The 20071-nt window shown below is 35.9% G+C and overlaps 1 protein-coding gene and 1 long non-coding RNA gene across 2 annotated transcripts; both read right to left on the bottom strand.

Annotated features, from left to right (window-relative positions):
- Positions 1–6368: 6368 nt before the first annotated feature.
- On the bottom strand, positions 6369–19600 carry LOC115212105 (papilin-like). Its single transcript, XM_036503113.1, has 8 exons — positions 19484–19600; positions 18379–18475; positions 13185–13395; positions 11677–11954; positions 11468–11546; positions 9087–9367; positions 8035–8164; positions 6369–6876 (listed from the first exon to the last, which is right to left on the bottom strand). The coding sequence occupies exons 2-8, from the start codon at positions 18467–18469 to the stop codon at positions 6591–6593; spliced, it is 1356 nt and encodes a 451-aa protein (XP_036359006.1). The 5' UTR covers positions 18470–18475; positions 19484–19600; the 3' UTR covers positions 6369–6590.
- LOC118763616 lies at positions 9277–10649 on the bottom strand. Its single transcript, XR_004999377.1, has 2 exons — positions 10608–10649; positions 9277–9367 (listed from the first exon to the last, which is right to left on the bottom strand). It is a non-coding gene; the product is annotated as an uncharacterized LOC118763616 (long non-coding RNA).
- Positions 19601–20071: the final 471 nt, after the last annotated feature.

Here is a 20071-nt window from a genome sequence, read left to right as displayed (position 1 = left end):
AGGGGAGACAACTAGTACGAATAGTAAACCTACTAAAAATAATGCTAAATTTTACATCCTAGATAGCCATTAAAATTCCAAGTGGAGGTAATAAGGGACAAACAAGTAAATGTGTACACGTATCTAAGAAAATTCCACCCTATAGGTACACGAAAGGCAAAAGCACAAAACCACAAACATTTAAGCGATTAGCATTTAAAATTAAATCACATACTAATTAGTATTACATTATCCTAAAAGTTAGATTGTCCATATCAGTAAATTTAATAATTATATTAACCCTTACGTGGGAGCAGCCATACTAGGTCTACCTCCAAATTACACTTTAAATCATGCATAGTAAACCCAAGTGTACTAATATCTCCTGGCAAGTCAGCTACTGCAGTGTCCAAGTACAGACCTATACAATCTAGAGTGAGGAAAAAAATAACACTGAGTTCAATAAAATAAATTCTACAGTGGGGTAATGTTGTTTCTAAGTGGGTAGGACTATTGGGGTCTATTTTAAGTGAAGCTAGACCAATATGCTAGGAGGAAAATTAAGTCCAGATTACAACATGAGCCAACAAGCACATTCATGGTATAAAATGTACAGAAAAATAAAGTAAAAAAACAAAATAAATAAATAAAATTTAAATTAGAAATTAAAAATTAAAATTAATTACTAGGGGTCATAACAATGTGGTTAAATAACTATGTCCTCTGTGTTCCCATAATCATTTAACTATGTCCTCTGTGTCCGTGATTGAAATATCTGGGATTTGTAAAAGGGAGGTAGTTGTTATGGGTGGGTTGGGATCTAAACTCAGAATTTGGGTGAAAGGATAGGGGTATATTTATAAAATACATGCAAGGGCCCCGGTATTACTATTAGCAAACTAGCTTTAATTAAGGAGTATATATATGGCCTAAAAATTACTGGGGTGGCATAAGGGTTTCTGATGTTATTTATATTTAGCAAAGGTAAACTTCCCCTTGTCCAGGCAAGTTAAGCTTCTCTCTTCTCTTAGGTTCAATAGAGGATGTTGTGCTGTTAGAATGAAAAAAATTCATTGATGCAAAGATAACATTTCCTATATTTTACATTGCACAAAGGTGCAGAAGCGAGGATCTCCCATTCTAACGTTAAGCCAATATCACTATCTTTGAGTTCCCAAATATACTTACTTAATCCAGTCGAGTTAATTCTGTTTCTATTTCTTAAAGAGTGTTGATGTGCGGCTAGTCTACATCTCATTTAATTTTGTTTAGCTCCTATGTAACTTTGATATGAAGCGCTTGTTTATCAAAGCTATTTTGGAGGTCAGGAAACATAAATGGAGCAACTCGACAATATAATTAAAAGAAGAGGAAGCAAACAAAGAAATAAATCCTTCATTTGCTTCAGTCATTGGACTGCGGCCATGATGCAGCATCGCTTTGAAGGGTTTAGTCGAAAGAATCGCCCTAGTATTTATTTTTTAAGGTTGGTACTTATTCTACCGATCCTTTTTTCCGAACCGCTAATTTACAGGGATGTAAACAAACCAACCCTGATTGTCAAGTGGTATGTGTGTATGAGAAACACAAACATAAAGAAACATACATACACACACACACACACACACACACACACACACACATGCGTCAACGGACTTTCAGACAGTTTCCGCCAAATTCACTCACAAGATGTTGGTCAACGCGGGGCTGTCGTTGAAAACGCTTGTCTATAATGTCGGACAATGTAACTGATCCGGAAACCATGTGGTTGCAAAGCAGTTCCTTAACCATACAGGTAGGGGTGTAGAATCAGAGAGGAAACAGAGTTCATGAATGAAAAGGGAGGAGAGAGAGAGAGAGAGAGAGAGAGAGAGAGGAGGGGGAGAGTAGATGAAATAAGATAGATAGAGAGAAAAGAGATGGATAGATGGATAGATAAATAGATTGATAGATAGATAGATAGATAGATAGATAGATAGAGATAGAGAGGAGGGGAGAGAGTGGACGAGGCAAGATAGATAGATGGATAGATAGACAGATAGATTGAGAGAGAGAGAGAGAGAGAGAGGAAGGGAGAGAGTGGATGAGATAAGATAGATAGATAGAGAGAAAAGAGATAGATAAAATAGATGGGTAGATAGATAAATAGAGAGAGAGAGAAAGAGAGAGAGGGAGAGAAAGAGAGAGAGAGAGCGACTGAGGGAGATAGAGTAAAAATGGAAAGAACCTAAAACATATGTGTAACTCCGGTTAAAAATGAAATGATAGCAACATATGCAAGGGATGTCAAATATAGATAAGGAATCCAAAAGAAATAGGGGAAAAAAATTAATGCTAATGTTTTGAAGATAGAATGGGTGGAAGAGTGGAGTAAACATAGATGCACTTTATTTATCAAACCTGTACTTTATTAATGATTCCAGAAGAACAAATTGCACAAGTGACCTGGACAGGATTTGAACTCAGGGCATAGAGAACACGAAAAAATGTGCTAAAATATTTTGCTTCAAGATCTAACGATCATACCAATCCACCGTCCAGTTGCGTTGTTTACGTAAATCAACGTAATTTACGGATTGCAGATATTCCACTGTCCCTTATTCATAAACATCTAGAAATAAGTGACATGTATTGTTTAAGAAATAAAATAGGAAACCGTCAAAGGTGTCATATGTAAGGAAAACAAACGACCCATGGTTTTAACAACATCATATATGCGTATATATATGTAGCTTATACATATACTATATCATACTTTAATACCGAGTGAAGAGGGATCTCTGTAGACAGGTCGCTGATATTAAATGATGTGTTGAACACTTATTGTATGGAAATTGGCAGCCCCAGTTCTGTGGGAGCTATTGGATTTGTTGTCTTTAAGCAAATTGGCTGCTTCTTTCCCTGGGATCGATCAAGTGATGCAAACACCCGTGAGGGAACACCAATAGGGGTAAAAAATTGATTAAAAGCTGTTCGTCGTTTGAATTAGAGTTTTTTAGGGAAGTTTTTCTAAACCTAATCTGCCAATTACCAAGATGTCAGATACCAGCTTCTTTGCCTTAGGTGTGCTATTTGCATTGCTCTTTGTCCATACCATTTCCACTGTGTTACCACTTAGATGTCGGCTGATGAAATCTTCTTGCATTTGGAACCTCTGTACTGTAAGTCTTTTCTTTCTGTTGTTAACATAATTTCTTCAGTGAGGCCACTGAAAAGAGGAGCGCCAAGATGTTACTGATCCTCTACAGTGTTGCACTGCGCAAGTTCCAGGAACACCAGTCCCTTGCAGGAAAAGCAATTGATCTTACTTTTCGAAAGGCAGCGCTGTTGTTTAATGGAAGCTTTTAAATCAGCAGAAGCCATGAGACCTAGGACAGACTGTTTGTAAACCCAGGCCTTGAATCTACGCAACATGCTTGTCGACCGTGATATATTTCCACACATGGCAATACTGGACAGATATGGTGTATCTACACCTTTCACCTTAAGAGAGAAATATTTCTCCATGTTAATTGCAGTGAATTTGCCTTCAGAATTTGAAATATGTTACAAATATATTTTAACTGGTCTAAAGTTCGCTAAAGCCAAAATATTCTATGACACTGAATCTGCTGAATTTCTCACGACCTGTCGCTCTAATAGCGCAAACCAGTCAATGTTGTTAACTGTGTTTTAGTTTAAGTTATACTTTTAAATCTGACCAGAGTTATCTCTCTTGGGTATTTCTCATAAACAAACAACAGCGTTGTCTATTATTGTTATCTCGCATAGGCACCAGGCCACATATATTATGGATGGCTAGTCAATTTACTGGTTAAAGGTTTAACGGTTATTTAATACATCAACCTCGAAATAACCATAGGTAAAGTTGACTCTAGGGAAGTTTGAAACTCAGGATGTGAAGAAACGTAACATAACAACGCAACGCTTCGTTCATGATGTTCCACTAGTGGATTAGCTCTGCTCTGTTGTCAACACACACACACACACAACACACACACACACACCACACACACACACAGAGTAACACTTCCCACCACCGCAGCCCCGAGACATATATATGAGCGTGTGTGCGTGCTTGCGCGGGTATATATAATTCCCTTTTTCTCCCCCTCCCTCACCGTTCTATCTATCGCTCTCTCTCTCGCTCTCTTTCCCCTCTTTCTCTTTTACTCTCTCTCTCCCCTCTTTCTCTTTTACTCTCTCTCTCCACTCTTTCTCTTTCACTCTGTCTTCCCTCTTTCTCTTTTACTTTCTCTCGTTGCTCACGCGTGATCATCGTCCATCTTTCTTTTCCTCACGTAGCCATCTTTCTTTTCCTGCACGGACGTTCAAAACAAGGGACGTGTATTTTTTCTCTCTGTCTCTTCTATCTTTTCTCTTTTCAAAAAAATGTTTCTCACAGCGTTCAGTATTTTCCTCTCGTTCTGGTCTAACGACCCTCTGTGTTTGTTTTCGTTCGGTTTCCTTGTATGTCTCCACTTTCACGCTTTTGTTCCCAACTTTGACCCTCCATAAATCCTAAATTTTATTGTAGAATTTATGAGAATAACTGTCTTTGAAGACTTATATTGTCGTTGAATGCTGGAAATGAGGAGTAGATAGACAGCTGACAACTGATGTTTTCTGTGTTTACTTGTCCAGTTTTTCTCGTTGTTTACATATTTCTTGTTATTTGCACCGTTGGTGATGTCCTGTACCCATATATGCATGTATATATAAATGTACACACACACACACACACACACACACACATATATATATACATATACATATATATATATATATATATTATATATATATATATATATATATATACTAGCATTATGACCCGTCTTTGCCGGGTCCTAGTGATAGTGCATGTATATATGTGTATATATATGTGTACATATTACATGTACATCTATATATATATACATCTACACATAAAATGCAAAATAAAAAGTTATATCTTGATATCGCTAGTGATAAGAATACTCAAAATATATAACAGACTGGAATTGTAAGCCCGTCTCTTGCAATTTCGATCAATTGTATCTTGTCCTCCCTCTTGTATAGAAGTGTGGCTACAATCCAGCCTATATCTACTGCTGGGGGTGGGGGAATTTTAAATTTTATCCGGGACGTCCCACGTCCTAGATATAAAGGTAAAAATAAAATATTTCCACTTTGCAATTTCGAGTCGAGTACTCCCTTGCACGCTCCGTTGACTCGAACCTTGCTTCTATTGCGGCGAATTTACCACCTCTGGTTAGATATCTTTAATAGTCGAACCAAGACACTTTTCGAAGGTGCTTTCCTCCAGGTGTTCAAATTTTTTTCTCTACATTGTATACTTTATAGACTTAATTTTTTATTATCTATCTGGACTATTCCATTTCTGCGCGCTAATTTTATTTTTGATTTATTCCCATTCATGTGAAACCACTTATTCAAGTTCAAGTCATTGATGTAATTTTATACCAGTTGCTATTTTTACTTTTGTTATGTTACGATTGTATTATATTTTAGTTTGATTTTAATTATTACTTACTACATATAATTCAATTGTTATTATTATTTTTATCTGACATAAAATAGAGAAATATTTTTGTTTAACTTTTAACACGTAATACTGAAATAGTGGAGAAGATATGATATTGCTATGGGCTCGCTCTAGGCAAGAAGTTGAACATTTTTTTTGCCCATGAAACTACATGGACCCTAAGTAAGGAATGTGTAAAATTTGAATGAAATTAGTTGTGTAGTTCTCAAATTTTAGGGAATCGTAGTGGAGAAGATATGATATTGCTGTGGGCTCGCGCTAGGCAAAAAGTTAAAAATATTATTTTTGCCGATGACACTCCCCGGTCCCTAAGTAAGGCATGTGTAAAATTGAATGAAATTGGTTGTGTAGTTCTCAAGTTTTAGGGAACAGACGACACAGACAGATTCTCAGTTTTATATATATTTATATTTGTATGTATGTTATGTATATATATATATATATATATATATATATCTATATATATATATATATATATTATAATATATATTAATATATAAATGATAGAAATTACATATAAATATAAATTACAAGTGGGACAAGAACGCAAAACACAAAGAGACGACACAAAAAAAAAAAAAAAACAGACGGGTCACTCGAAGCCTCTAATCTTCAGTCGGGAACCGGATCATCTTAGCAATTTCGGCTGTTTAATCTCGAATATATATATATATATATATCATATTTTATATATGATTTTTATTTATTATATACAAAAAATGTAAAACATAAAAGATACAGAAATTTAAACAGTACTTCATTATTTACAAATATATTTTATTCATCTAAAATATCATTTTGCTTTAACTATGTCTGAAGCAGGGAAGGGAGATAACTGTTTTCCGTGTTATTCGAACTACATTTGAAAATATAAAGAAAAATGTCTCTGTTAGCAAGTCTTGAACAAGATTTGTCGGTGGCTGACATACATTGGGGAGAATCTGTTGAATTTTGATTTAATTTTCACAACTTCTTTTCTTTGCTTAAAGATAAATTTCAGTAAGAAAATCAAGCGTCCTTTCGCTGATTTTTGATTCAATGACACATCCCTGTAACTGGAAATATTTTAACTTTGAAAATTCCCGCATGCCTTTTGACAATACTGGATAGTCTTAAAATTATTTCTGTTTCCGAGACACCCTCCATAAGTGAATCTCCTGCATTCCTGCGATTTATAATCGTAGTAAAAGCGCGGAAAATAGCCACGACATTGGCCAACATCATATGGTAGTTTACAAACACTCATGCATGTATTTTGACATTTTTCGATACTGGGAAAGTTATTGCCGTTCCTTCCTTTTCCAGCGCACATGAAATGTTTACATCTATTCTCCTTTTTGTTGAAGTAATATCTGCAAACAGAAGCAAAACAGAACATGACATGTTTTATTATACTCTTTTTACTCTTACTCTTTTACTCTCTTTTACTTGTTTCAGTCATTTGACTGCGGTCATGCTGGAGCACCGCCTTTTAGTCGAGCAACTCGACCCCGGGACATATTCTTTTTGTAAGCCCAGTACTTATTCTGTCGGTCTCTTTTTGCCGAACCGCTAAGTGACGGGGACGTAAACACACCAGCATCGGTTGTCAAGCCAATGCTAGAGGAACAAACACAGACACACAAACACACACACATATATATATACGACAGGCTTCTTTCAGTTTCCGTCTACCAAATCCACTCACAAGGCATTGGTCGGCCCGGGGCTATAGTAGAAGACACTTGCCCAATATGCCACGCAGTGGAACTGAACCCGGAACCGTGTGGTTGGTTAGCAAGCTACTTACCACACAGCCACTCCTGCGCCCATGGCCACTCCTGCGCCTGTCGTAAAATGGCAGAATTAGTAAACCAAAGCACTTTAAAGGTGGGTAATAAGACAAAATCGTTACAGCTTCGATATTTCATTGAGTAAATTCGTCGTTAAAATCTCACCAGGTTTGAATTAAATAAGTAGTAGTCGGATTGTGTAAAGTCGGCAAAATCAGCTCGGGCGTCCCCTCAAATTTATTACTATTTTTTCCATTGCGTTTTCCCATGGAAAAAATACTCGCTATAGACAATAGGTCTGAACACACCATAAAATGTTCGTAAGGCCCCCTGTGGATCGGTAGATGCCTTTACGAGGTCTTAGTGCTCTCCTCAGTATCAGATATCAAAATCGCAGTAGAAATATCTTTGTACAGGTCAATTATGTCCCCAAATTATTTGAACTATTCTAAAGTTTACTCTCTCTCTCCCTCTCTCTCCCCCTCTCTCTCTCACACACACATACGTACGTACGTACGTACGTAAGTATGTATGTATGCACGTATTTAAGTATGTGCATGTATATATGTATGCATTTATGTATGTATGTATGTATGTATGACATTTATTTATATTGGACCCTTCAAGTTTACATATACTTTGAATTTTATCGATATAAATAACCACAAAATCATTTTAAAATGAATAACAAATAAAAACGAAAAATGAACGGATTGAATTTAAAAGAAAATGCTTTACCTTCTCATAGTTTCCCAACCTGTTCCATTTACTACAGGCAAACTACAAACATTTGTACACACCTGACAGGTGCTTTGATGGGAGTGTTCCAGCACTATTCGTTTTGTTGATGTTTGTGTACGTACGTATTAAATAACAGGGTGATTCGTAGTGGAGAAGATATGATATTGCTGTGGGCTCGCGTTAGGCAAAAAGTAAAAATATTCTTTTTGCCGATGACACTCCCCGGACCCTAAGTAAGGCATGTGTAAAATTTGAATGAAATTGGTTGTGTAGTTCTCAAGTTTTAGGGAAACAGACAGACAGACAGACACACATTCTCAGTTTTATATATATGTCTATATATATTATATATATATATATATATATATATATATATATATATATATATATATATATATATATATATATATATATATATATATATATATATATATATGTGTATAGAAATTAAATATAAAATATAAATTACAAAGTGGGACAAGAACGCAAAAACACAAAGAGACGACACAAAAAAAAAAAAAACAGACGGGTCACTCGAAGCCTCTAATCTTCAGTCGGGAACCGGATCATCTTAGCAATTTCGGCTGTTTAAAACTCGATATATATATATATATATATATATATATATATATATATATATTATATATATATTATATATATCATATTTTATATATGATTTACTATTTATTATATACAAAAAAATGTAAAACATAAAAGATACAGGAATTAAACAGTACTTCATTATTTACAAATATATTTTATTCATCTAAAATATCATTTTGCTTTAACTATGTGGAAGCAGGGAAGGGAGATAACTGTTTTCCGTGTTATTCGAATTACATTTGAAAATATAAAGGAAAAAACTTGTTAGCAAGTCTTGAACAAGATTTGTCGGTGGCTGACATACATTGGGGAGAATCTGTTGAATTTTGATTTAATTTTCACAACTTTTTTCTTTGCTTTAAAAATAAATTTCAGTAAGAAAATCAAGCGTCCTTTCGCTGATTTTTGATTCAATGACACATCCCTGTAACTGGAAATATTTTAACTTTGAAAATTCCCGCATGCCTTTTGACAATACTGGATAGTCTTAAAATTATTTCTGTTTCCGAGACACCCTCCATAAGTGAATCTCCTGCATTCCTGCGATTTATAATCGTAGTAAAAGCGCGGAAAAGCGCCCTCACATGGGCCAACATCAAATGGTAGTTTACAAACACTCATGCATGTATTTTGACATTTTTCGATACTGGGAAAGTTATTGCCGTTCCTTCCTTTTCCAGCGCACATGAAATGTTTACATCTATTCTCCTTTTTGTTGAAGTAATATCTGCAAACAGAAGCAAAACAGAACATGACATGTTTTATTATACTCTTTTTACTCTTACTCTTTTACTCTCTTTTACTTGTTTCAGTCATTTGACTGCGGCCATGCTGGAGCACCGCCTTTTAGTCGAGCAACTCGACCGCGGGACATATTCTTTTTGTAAGCCCAGTACTTATTCTATCGGTCTCTTTTTGCCGAACCGCTAAGTGACGGGGACGTAAACACACCAGCATCGGTTGTCAAGCCAATGCTAGAGGAACAAACACAGACACACAAACACACACACATATATATATATACGACAGGCTTCTTTCAGTTTCCGTCTACCAAATCCACTCACAAGGCATTGGTCGGCCCGGGGCTATAGTAGAAGACACTTGCCCAATATGCCACGCAGTGGAACTGAACCCGGAACCGTGTGGTTGGTTAGCAAGCTACTTACCACACAGCCACTCCTGCGCCTATGGCCACTCCTGCGCCCATGGCCACTCCTGCGCCTATGGCCACTCCTGCGCCTATATTAACAAATTATTAGCAGTATTACTGTAAACGTCGTAAAATGGCAGAATTAGTAAACCAAAGCAATTTAAAGGTGGGTAATAAGACAAAATCGTTACAGCTTCGATATTTCATTGAGTAAATATGTCGTTAAAATCTCACCAGGTTTGAATTAAATAAGTAGTAGTCGGATTGTGTAAAGTCGGCAAAATCAGCTCGGGCGTCCCCCCAAATTTATTACTATTTTTTCCATTGCGTTTTCCCATGGAAGAAATACTCGCTATAGACAATAGGTCTGAACACACCATAAAATGTTCGTAAGGCCCCCTGTGGATCGGTAGATGCCTTTATGAGGTCTTAGTGCTCTCCTCAGTATCAGATATCAAAATCGCAGTAGAAATATCTTTGTACAGGTCAATTATGTCCCCAAATTATTTGAACTAATGAAACTTATTCTAAAGTTTCTCTCTCTCCCTCTCTCTCCCCCCTCTCGCTCTCCTCACACACACATACGTACGTACGTACTACGTAAGTATGTATGTATGCACGTATTTAAGTATGTGCATGTATATATGTATGCATTTATGTATGTATGTATGTATGTATGACATTTAATTATATTGGACCCTTCAAGTTTACATATACTTTGAATTTTATCGATATAAATAACCACAAAATCATTTTAAAATGAATAACAAATAAAAACGAAAAATGAACGGATTGAATTTAAAAGAAAATGCTTTACCTTCTCATAGTTTCCCAACCTGTTCCATTTACTACAGGCAAACTACAAACATTTGTACACACCTGACAGGTGCTTTGATGGGAGTGTTCCAGCACTATTCGTTTTGTTGATGTTTGTGTACGTACGTATTAAATAACAGGGTGATTCGTAGTGGAGAAGATATGATATTGCTGTGGGCTCGCGTTAGGCAAAAAGTAAAAAATATTCTTTTTGCCGATGACACTCCCCGGACCCTAAGTAAGGCATGTGTAAAATTTGAATGAAATTGGTTGTGTAGTTCTCAAGTTTTAGGGAAACAGACAGACAGACAGACACACATTCTCAGTTTTATATATATATATTTATGTATGTATATATATATATATATATATAATATATATATATATATATATATATATATAGATATATATATATATATATATATATAATATATATATATATATATATATATATGTGTATAGAATTAAATATAAAATATAAATTACAAAGTGGACAAGAACGCAAAAACACAAAGAGACGACACAAAAAAAAAAAAAACAGACGGGTCACTCGAAGCCTCTAATCTTCAGTCGGGAACCGGATCATCTTAGCATTTCGGCTGTTTAAACTCGAATATATATATATAATATAATATATATATATATATATATATATATATATATATATATATATATATATCATATTTTATATATGATTTACTATTTATTATATACAAAAAAATGTAAAACATAAAAGATACAGGAATTTAAACAGTACTTCATTATTTACAAATATATTTTATTCATCTAAAATATCATTTTGCTTTAACTATGTCTGAAGCAGGGAAGGGAGATAACTGTTTTCCGTGTTATTCGAATTACATTTGAAAATATAAAGGAAAAAACTTGTTAGCAAGTCTTGAACAAGATTTGTCGGTGGCTGACATACATTGGGGAGAATCTGTTGAATTTTGATTTAATTTTCACAACTTCTTTTCTTTGCTTAAAGATAAATTTCAGTAAGAAAATCAAGCGTCCTTTCGCTGATTTTTGATTCAATGACACATCCCTGTAACTGGAAATATTTTAACTTTGAAAATTCCCGCATGCCTTTTGACAATACTGGATAGTCTTAAAATTATTTCTGTTTCCGAGACACCCTCCATAAGTGAATCTCTGCATCCTGCGATTTATAATCGTAGTAAAAGCGCGGAAAAGCGCCCTCACATGGGCCACATCAAATGGTAGTTTACAAATACTCATGCATGTATTTTGACATTTTTCGATACTGGGAAAGTTATTGCCGTTCCTTCCTTTTCCAGCGCACATGAAATGTTTACATCTATTCTCCTTTTTGTTGAAGTAATATCTGCAAACAGAAGCAAAACAGAACATGACATGTTTTATTATACTCTTTTTACTCTTACTCTTTTACTCTCTTTTACTTGTTTCAGTCATTTGACTGCGGCCATGCTGGAGCACCGCCTTTTAGTCGAGCAACTCGACCGCGGGACATATTCTTTTTGTAAGCCCAGTACTTATTCTATCGGTCTCTTTTTGCCGAACCGCTAAGTGACGGGGACGTAAACACACCAGCATCGGTTGTCAAGCCAATGCTAGAGGAACAAACACAGACACACAAACACACACACATATATATATATATACGACAGGCTTCTTTCAGTTTCCGTCTACCAAATCCACTCACAAGGCATTGGTCGGCCCGGGGCTATAGTAGAAGACACTTGCCCAATATGCCACGCAGTGGAACTGAACCCGGAACCGTGTGGTTGGTTAGCAAGCTACTTACCACACAGCCACTCCTGCGCCTATGGCCACTCCTGCGCCCATGGCCACTCCTGCGCCTATGGCCACTCCTGCGCCTATATTAACAAATTATTAGCAGTATTACTGTAAACGTCGTAAAATGGCAGAATTAGTAAACCAAAGCACTTTAAAGGTGGGTAATAAGACAAAATCGTTACAGCTTCGATATTTCATTGAGTAAATTCGTCGTTAAAATCTCACCAGGTTTGAATTAAATAAGTAGTAGTCGGATTGTGTAAAGTCGGCAAAATCAGCTCGGGCGTCCCCCCAAATTTATTACTATTTTTTCCATTGCGTTTTCCCATGGAAGAAATACTCGCTATAGACAATAGGTCTGAACACACCATAAAATGTTCGTAAGGCCCCCTGTGGATCAGTAGATGCCTTTATGAGGTCTTAGTGCTCTCCTCAGTATCAGATATCAAAATCGCAGTAGAAATATCTTTGTACAGGTCAATTATGTCCCCAAATTATTTGAACTATTCTAAAGTTTACTCTCTCTCTCCCTCTCTCCCCCCCTCTCCCTCACACACACATACGTACGTACGTACGTAAGTATGTATGTATGCACGTATTTAAGTATGTGCATGTATATATGTATGCATTTATGTATGTATGTATGTATGTATATATGACATTTAATTATATTGGACCCTTCAAGTTTACATATACTTTGAATTTTATCGATATAAATAACCACAAAATCATTTTAAAATGAATAACAAATAAAAACGAAAACTGAACGGATTGAATTTAAAAGAAAATGCTTTACCTTCTCATAGTTCCCCAACCTGTTCCAATTACTACAGGCAAACTACAAACATTTGTACACACTCCAATGCATTCTTCGCGAGACAGGAAATTATTACTATTTCCTCCACATGTATACCAAAACTTCTTACAGGTTTCGGATTTTATATCGAAATACCAGCGTTTACTGGGAGGGAATGTGCAGGATCCAAGTTCCGCTGGTAATGTACACTCTAAAAATACAAAGCATTAAAATTCTTTGTTCGTTTCAAATTGGTATTTACTTGTGTTTAATCTTACTAATATAATTTGATACTTTCAATTCATGTGTGCCTAAATTAAGATGATAAAAATCGGGATTCGAACTACTATCATCATTCGAACGAGAAAAAAATCACGCTTCTGCATAATAATATATATACATATAAAGAATAGATAGATAGACATAGGTATGTATATAGAGAGAGGGAGTAAGAGAGAGAGAGAGAGAGAGAGAGAGAGAGAAAGACATAGTACATATCTATGCATATATATATATCTATGCATATACATACTACATACATATATATATATATATATATATATATAATATATATATATATATATATATATATATATATATATATATATATATGAATATATATCCTCACGCAAATACGTTTATATTTTAGAACTGTCATTCGAGAAAACAATTATGGTTATGCATAATAATATAAAGAATATAAAGAATAGAGAGCGCGAGCGACCGAGCGAAAGAGAGGAAGGGAGAGAGGGGGAGAGAGAGGGAGAAGGAGAGATAAAGAGGGAGAGAGAGAGACAGAGAGGGAGAGAGAGAGAGAGGGAGAGAGAGAGAGAGAGAGACTGGCAGACAATGAGAGACATACATCAGTTGGGCAGAACGATCAGTGAAAGCTCCACCTTGGCATTCTATAGAAGGTTAGTGGAAGACAAAAATGATGGCGTTCTCTGGGGGACTCTGGCACCAACAAGAATCAACTAGCTAGTCTGTTCCGGAGGACTTTCGGTCCAGGGCCCATAGATAACTTCCAGAAATCCCTAGCCTGGCAGTGGTACGGGAAAGCACGGCCAGTTCGAGATAAACTCTACAGGTATGGAAGTGCTGTCAGTCGAGCTTGTCCAAGTTGCGCGTAGGGCGACGAAACAGTCCTGCACGCCCTCATCCAGTGTCTGAGCATTGTTGACTCGTGTGTTTATGTCGAACACCTACAGTCACATGTAGGAAGGTTCCAGCTATCGGCTGAGTCCATTTCGAAGATTTACCCGCCGCATCCCAGTCTGAAAGGGATGAAGGCCAGCACTTTCCTAATCAGCGAAGACCTGATTAACTTTTTCAGGTTTCACTTGAAGAGGAAAATCCGGGTAGACAGGGAAGTACTGGCTTCCATGCAGTTTGCTGAAAGGCGGGTGAGAGAGACGAGCATCACCCGAATTAATGGGTATAAATAATAATAATAATGATAAGAATATTAATGATGATAATAATAATAATAATAATAATAATAAAATAATAATAATAATAATAATAATAATAACAATAACAATAATAATCACAGACATGACAGAGTTGGAACCTACATACACTGGAAGCTATGCCAACATTATGGAATAACAACAGAAAAAAGATGGTATAGGCACACACCAGAAAAGGTTACAGAAAACGAGAAAGCAACCATACTCTGGGATATGCCGATACACACAGATAGAGAAATTAAGGCCAACAGACCAGATATAGTTGTCAGAGATCATGAAGAAAAAAATGCTTTCTAATTGATGTATCAATACCGGCAGATGACAACGTGTCTCTAAAAGAAATGGAGAAACTCTCAAAATACAAAGACCTGGAAATAGAGGTAACCAGAATGTGGAATCTAAAAACAGAAACAATTCCTATCATAGTAGGTGCATTACGCATGATAAAAAAATATTCAGACAATTACATAACAAAAACACCAGGACTTACAAACACATATAACATACAGAAAATTGCACTACTAGGCACTGCACACATCCTATGCAGAACACTTTCCATACAATAACCATCAGAGCATCACAACAAATAACAGCACATACTTAAGGCACACAGAGCTGCGCTCGGTAGTGAAGTGAAAGCACGCTATAAAAATAAAACTACTGAATAATAATAATAATAATAATAATAATAATAATAATAATAATAATAATAATAATAATGACGATGATGATGATAATAATAATAATAATAATAATTAATAATAATAATAATAATGATAATAATAATAATAATAATAATGATAATAATAATAATAATATCATCCACTGAGTATGCGCCTGTAGATTGGAGGGAGAAGGCTGTGAGAAGGCACTGGCCTTGGCGGTCAGAGTGATCGTGTATTTTTGTGGTCTTCTTCTATGTGTGACCCTCAGAAGTACGCCCTCGTATCGAGGAATTTAGTTTTTCCGGATTTGTTTTTATATTTCTTATGAATTTTACACGCTAAAAGCCACACTGTACCACCCTGTACCGTTTGTACCATCCTTATAGTTTTTATTCCTTTAAGCCCCGAGTGGATAATAAAGAAATTATTATTATTATTACTTTTTTTTTTCTTCTTTCAAATTTTCTTCCATTTCTTGCCGAGTGTCTTCCCGACTCCTAGGGCAAAGAAACTCATAGTGTATATTGGTAGGCCATTAAACCAAACTCAGTAGTTCGTTCATTTTTTTTTTTTTTTTTTAAGTTAAGTTAAAATGCATGAGCAGCAACAGTTCTCACATCGACAATGCTCTTCTCAATACGTGTGATGTACCAGTTAAGACAATCTTTTGCACTTCTTGCAGGGATGGTAAGCCGGGGATCATTCTCATATAATTTTCGGTTCCCTTCTTGATCATTCCTAGTGCTCCTACGATCACTGGTATTGTAACCGCCTTGAGATGCCACATTTTCTCAATTTCAATGAGTAGGTCTTTATATTTTCTGAGCTTGTCAAACTCTTTCGCTGAGATATTATGATCACAGGGGATGCTCATGTCGATCAATAAGCAAACTTTATTGTTTTGGTCTTTCACAACAATATCTGGTTTATTGGCCTTGATGGTTCGGTCTGTATGTACTGGAAAGTCCCACAGAATGGTTACATTTTCTCCTTCAGTTATAGCCTCAGGGTGGTGATTATACCACTTGTCGGCAGTTTTGATATTGTAATGCCGACTTATTAGCCAGTGGAGATATTGGCCAACTCTGTCATGTCTTAATTTATACTCCACTGGTGCTAAGACTTTACATCCAGAGATTAGGTGGTCCACTGTTTCAATCATGTCGTTGCAGAATCGGCATTTTGGGTCTGCTCCATTTTTCATCACATTGGCCTGGTAGTTCCGGGTTGATAGGCTTTGGTCTTGAGCAGCCAGGATGAAACCTTCGCTCTCTGCTTTTAGCCCTGAGCTCCGCAGCCACTGATGGGTTTGCTTCTGGTCAACATCATTTGCTGCGGGTCACATATTTGCCGTGCAGAGGTTTCTCCTCCCACCTATCAGCCAATTGCTCGTGCGCTTTTTTCATTGCCATCATTTTCACCTTCTTTGCAACAATAGTTGCCGTACTTCCCTCGGGTTGTTCAGTTTGGGTATCCTGCACGAGATCAAAAGCAAATGTTTTGCTTTCCTTGATGATAGAATGAAGCTTCTTTCGTCTCTCGTGATTTTCCACGAGCTTTAGCATCCAGTCATTCGATATTTCGAGATATTTGGCCAGTCCAATTGTGGTTGTTTTGTAAGCTAGTTCAAATTGGATCAGGCCTCGACCTCCTTGGGCTCTGGGAAGGTAAAGGCGATCTACGTCTGCCTTGGGTGGTGCATCCTATTACAACTCAGCAGCTTGCGTATTTTTCTATCTATATTCTTTACTTCACTCATATTCCAGTTCAACACATTGTAGCTATAAGTAACAACTGGAACTGCTAGGGAATTTATAGCTAACACCTTGTACGTGCATTTAGTTCAGATTTCAGGACTGCACGAACTCTCCTATAACATTCCTTCCTGATTTTCTCTTTCATGCTTGCATGCTGAATACCAGAGCCTCATTTATCCCTAAATATTTGTATGTTTGTTCTTGCTCAAGCTCTCTTATGACTGTGTCAACATCTAACACGACTGAATTTGTGGTCTTCACTTTCCCTTTCTGGAAAGTGGCCTTGACACACTTCTCAAGTCCAAACTCCATCCCGATGTCATCGCTGAATGATTTCACGGTGCGCAATAGGCCTTCAAGTTCATTATGTCTTTACCATAAAGTTTTAAGTCATCCATATAAAATAGATGGCTTATTTTTTTATTGGCAATTTTATACCCATACCTTGTTCTGTTTAATTCACTTGTAAGGGGTATTAGAGCTATGCAAAATATTAAAGGTGAAAGTGAGTCACCTTGAAAAATTCCACAGTTGATGTTTATATTTTCTGAGGCAAGTACTCCATTAGAGTGGTATAATTGGAGATTCGTATTCCACAACGACATATTGTGCTTCAGGAAGTTTGAAATTATTATTATTATTATTATTATTATTATTATTATTCTATGTTTGACTTTTGCCTTATATTTGTACAAGTTGGCTCCAAGTCTCACCCAGAGACGTCAAGAGACAACAGGTTGGAAGTTCATGTTGTTATGCCTGGTGTGCCGTATGTTTGTTTTTCTTTTCTTTTGGTGTTGTACTAGTGAATGTTTGAAAAAAAAAAAACGAAAATTATTTTTGGTTTTAAACCCTGAGATTACATAGAAAGTATTTTGCGTAGGATATGAGCAGTTCCCATGAGCACTATCTTATAAATTTCTGCCATTTTTGGGTTTCTTGGTATCTGAGTTAGGTAGCAATCAGCCCCTTTCGCTGATGACAACAGGTATATTATTATTATTATTATTATTATTATTATTAGTATAATAGTAGAAGTAGTATGTTGGGCAACTCAGCCTCTTTGCTACTCTGGGCTTCAAGCAAGTTATTACTGACTCGAGCAAAATAACAAATATTAATTTTTACTCTGGCATTCACTACTCTTTCTTCCGACCATTAACACTAAACAGGCATATACATGTGTGTGTGTGTGTGTGTGCGTGCGTGCGCGCGCGAAATGAGTATAATTCGTTTTACAACTGACGTCATGTATTATAGTGAGGGAAATCAAAAGAATTTTCCTTTCATCAGGATCACTTACCGGATGGTATATCATGATGATCTGGGTGGTGGCCTGCTCTCACTCCGAGTCCTACACATATGAGGAAGAGCCAATGAATGAGCCTTAGCATGTTTGTCTGAAAAAGCAAATAGAAATTTTAAGCAATGAAGTAATTTTACATGGAAAACTATTATTTCCTTTGTATTCTTGTAAATTTCATATTATTGTAACAGTTGGCAGAATCGGTAGAGCGTCGGAGAAAATTCCTTGTTATTTGTTCCTGTTCTTTATCTTCAGAGCTGAAATCGCGCCAGGGCCACCTTTTTCCTCTCATCCTTTTGAGCTTAAGAAAATAAAGTATCGGTTAAGTACTGAGATTGATGGCATCGATCTACGTTCTCCCCTCAACTTTACTGTCCTTGCGCCTAAATCAGAAGTTATTAATGTAACCAAACCTATCTTGTGCAAAGGAAAGACATTTTTATTACAACAGAGTTCCGCTTCAGATAATTTTGCACATATTCCATGTGGGGCACAATCCATGAAGCGGGACAATATGGTAGACAGAAGCCGAGATAGTTCTGATAGAGATTTGACGGTTAGATTACGGAATTGTCTTGTCTTTTACTTTTTCTTTGTTTCATTTGTTGGACCTCGATCTTACTGGGGAACCACCCTAAAAGGATAGTCGAACACCCCCAGGACTTATTTATTTTAAAGCCTGGTTCTTATTCTGCCATCTTCTTTTGCCGAACCGCTGAATTACGAAAACATAAACAAGGACTCCAGTCAGTTTTTCATTTTATGCATTGCTACGGACGCCTGGTAGGATGGAATTCTGAATGCTGAAACAGTAGAAACTAGAACTAAAGAAGATAACGGCAATAATATTAATTAATGAAATTTTAAAAATAAAAATATAAATTGCATTTTGAAAATGTTTCTTTCTAGGCTACATAAATTCTATATATAAATATAAAAACTATGTATAAAAAGCAAGCTCTTTCTTATTTGGAAATCATTCTATTATGAAATGAAATTGGAAATGTACAACAAAGAGGTTGAAAACTATAGTTTCCACGGAGAAAGGTTTGCTTAAAAGAGTAATGGTGTAAATTTGAATTAAAAATTTATGGTAATTTACCTTTTTTATATTATTTATCTTGATCAGAGCGGATATTTTTACATGCTAGCTGTTGCCCTGAAAGCTTATTAATGAGAAATTTCTAGCCAAATGCCACATTTACAGCACACCACACACAACAATGCACCCGCACCCCCCCCCACACACACACATATTCATATACTGGTCATATTGTAAATAAAAATTTATGTATAATTATATATGTCTGTACTGCTGTGTGTATGAGTGTATATGAGTATGCGTACTATACGCATTTGTATGAGTGTGTCTAGATATACATGTATGCTTTTATGTATGCGTTGGATGCGACAATATGGGTATTAATGTGTGTGATTGTGTGCATATATATATATATATATATTTATATATATATATACATTCATGCATACATACATACATACATACATTACATACCCTCACACACACACATGCACATACATGCACATATGTATATATAGGTCTGTTAAATATTTAGGATAATCTTTTTGTGTTTACATTCTTAACCATCATTAAACATTTGTTTTTATTTTTAATATTCAAATGTTGAATTTGCCTTTGACTAAAGTATACTAATACAATAGTTTTATG

The sequence above is a fragment of the Octopus sinensis genome, linkage group LG5 (assembly GCF_006345805.1).
Source record: "Octopus sinensis linkage group LG5, ASM634580v1, whole genome shotgun sequence".
NCBI classification, from domain to species: Eukaryota; Metazoa; Mollusca; class Cephalopoda; order Octopoda; family Octopodidae; genus Octopus; species Octopus sinensis.
Note: the sequence above shows the minus strand (reverse complement) of the source record. Positions and strands in the feature narration are given on the sequence as shown.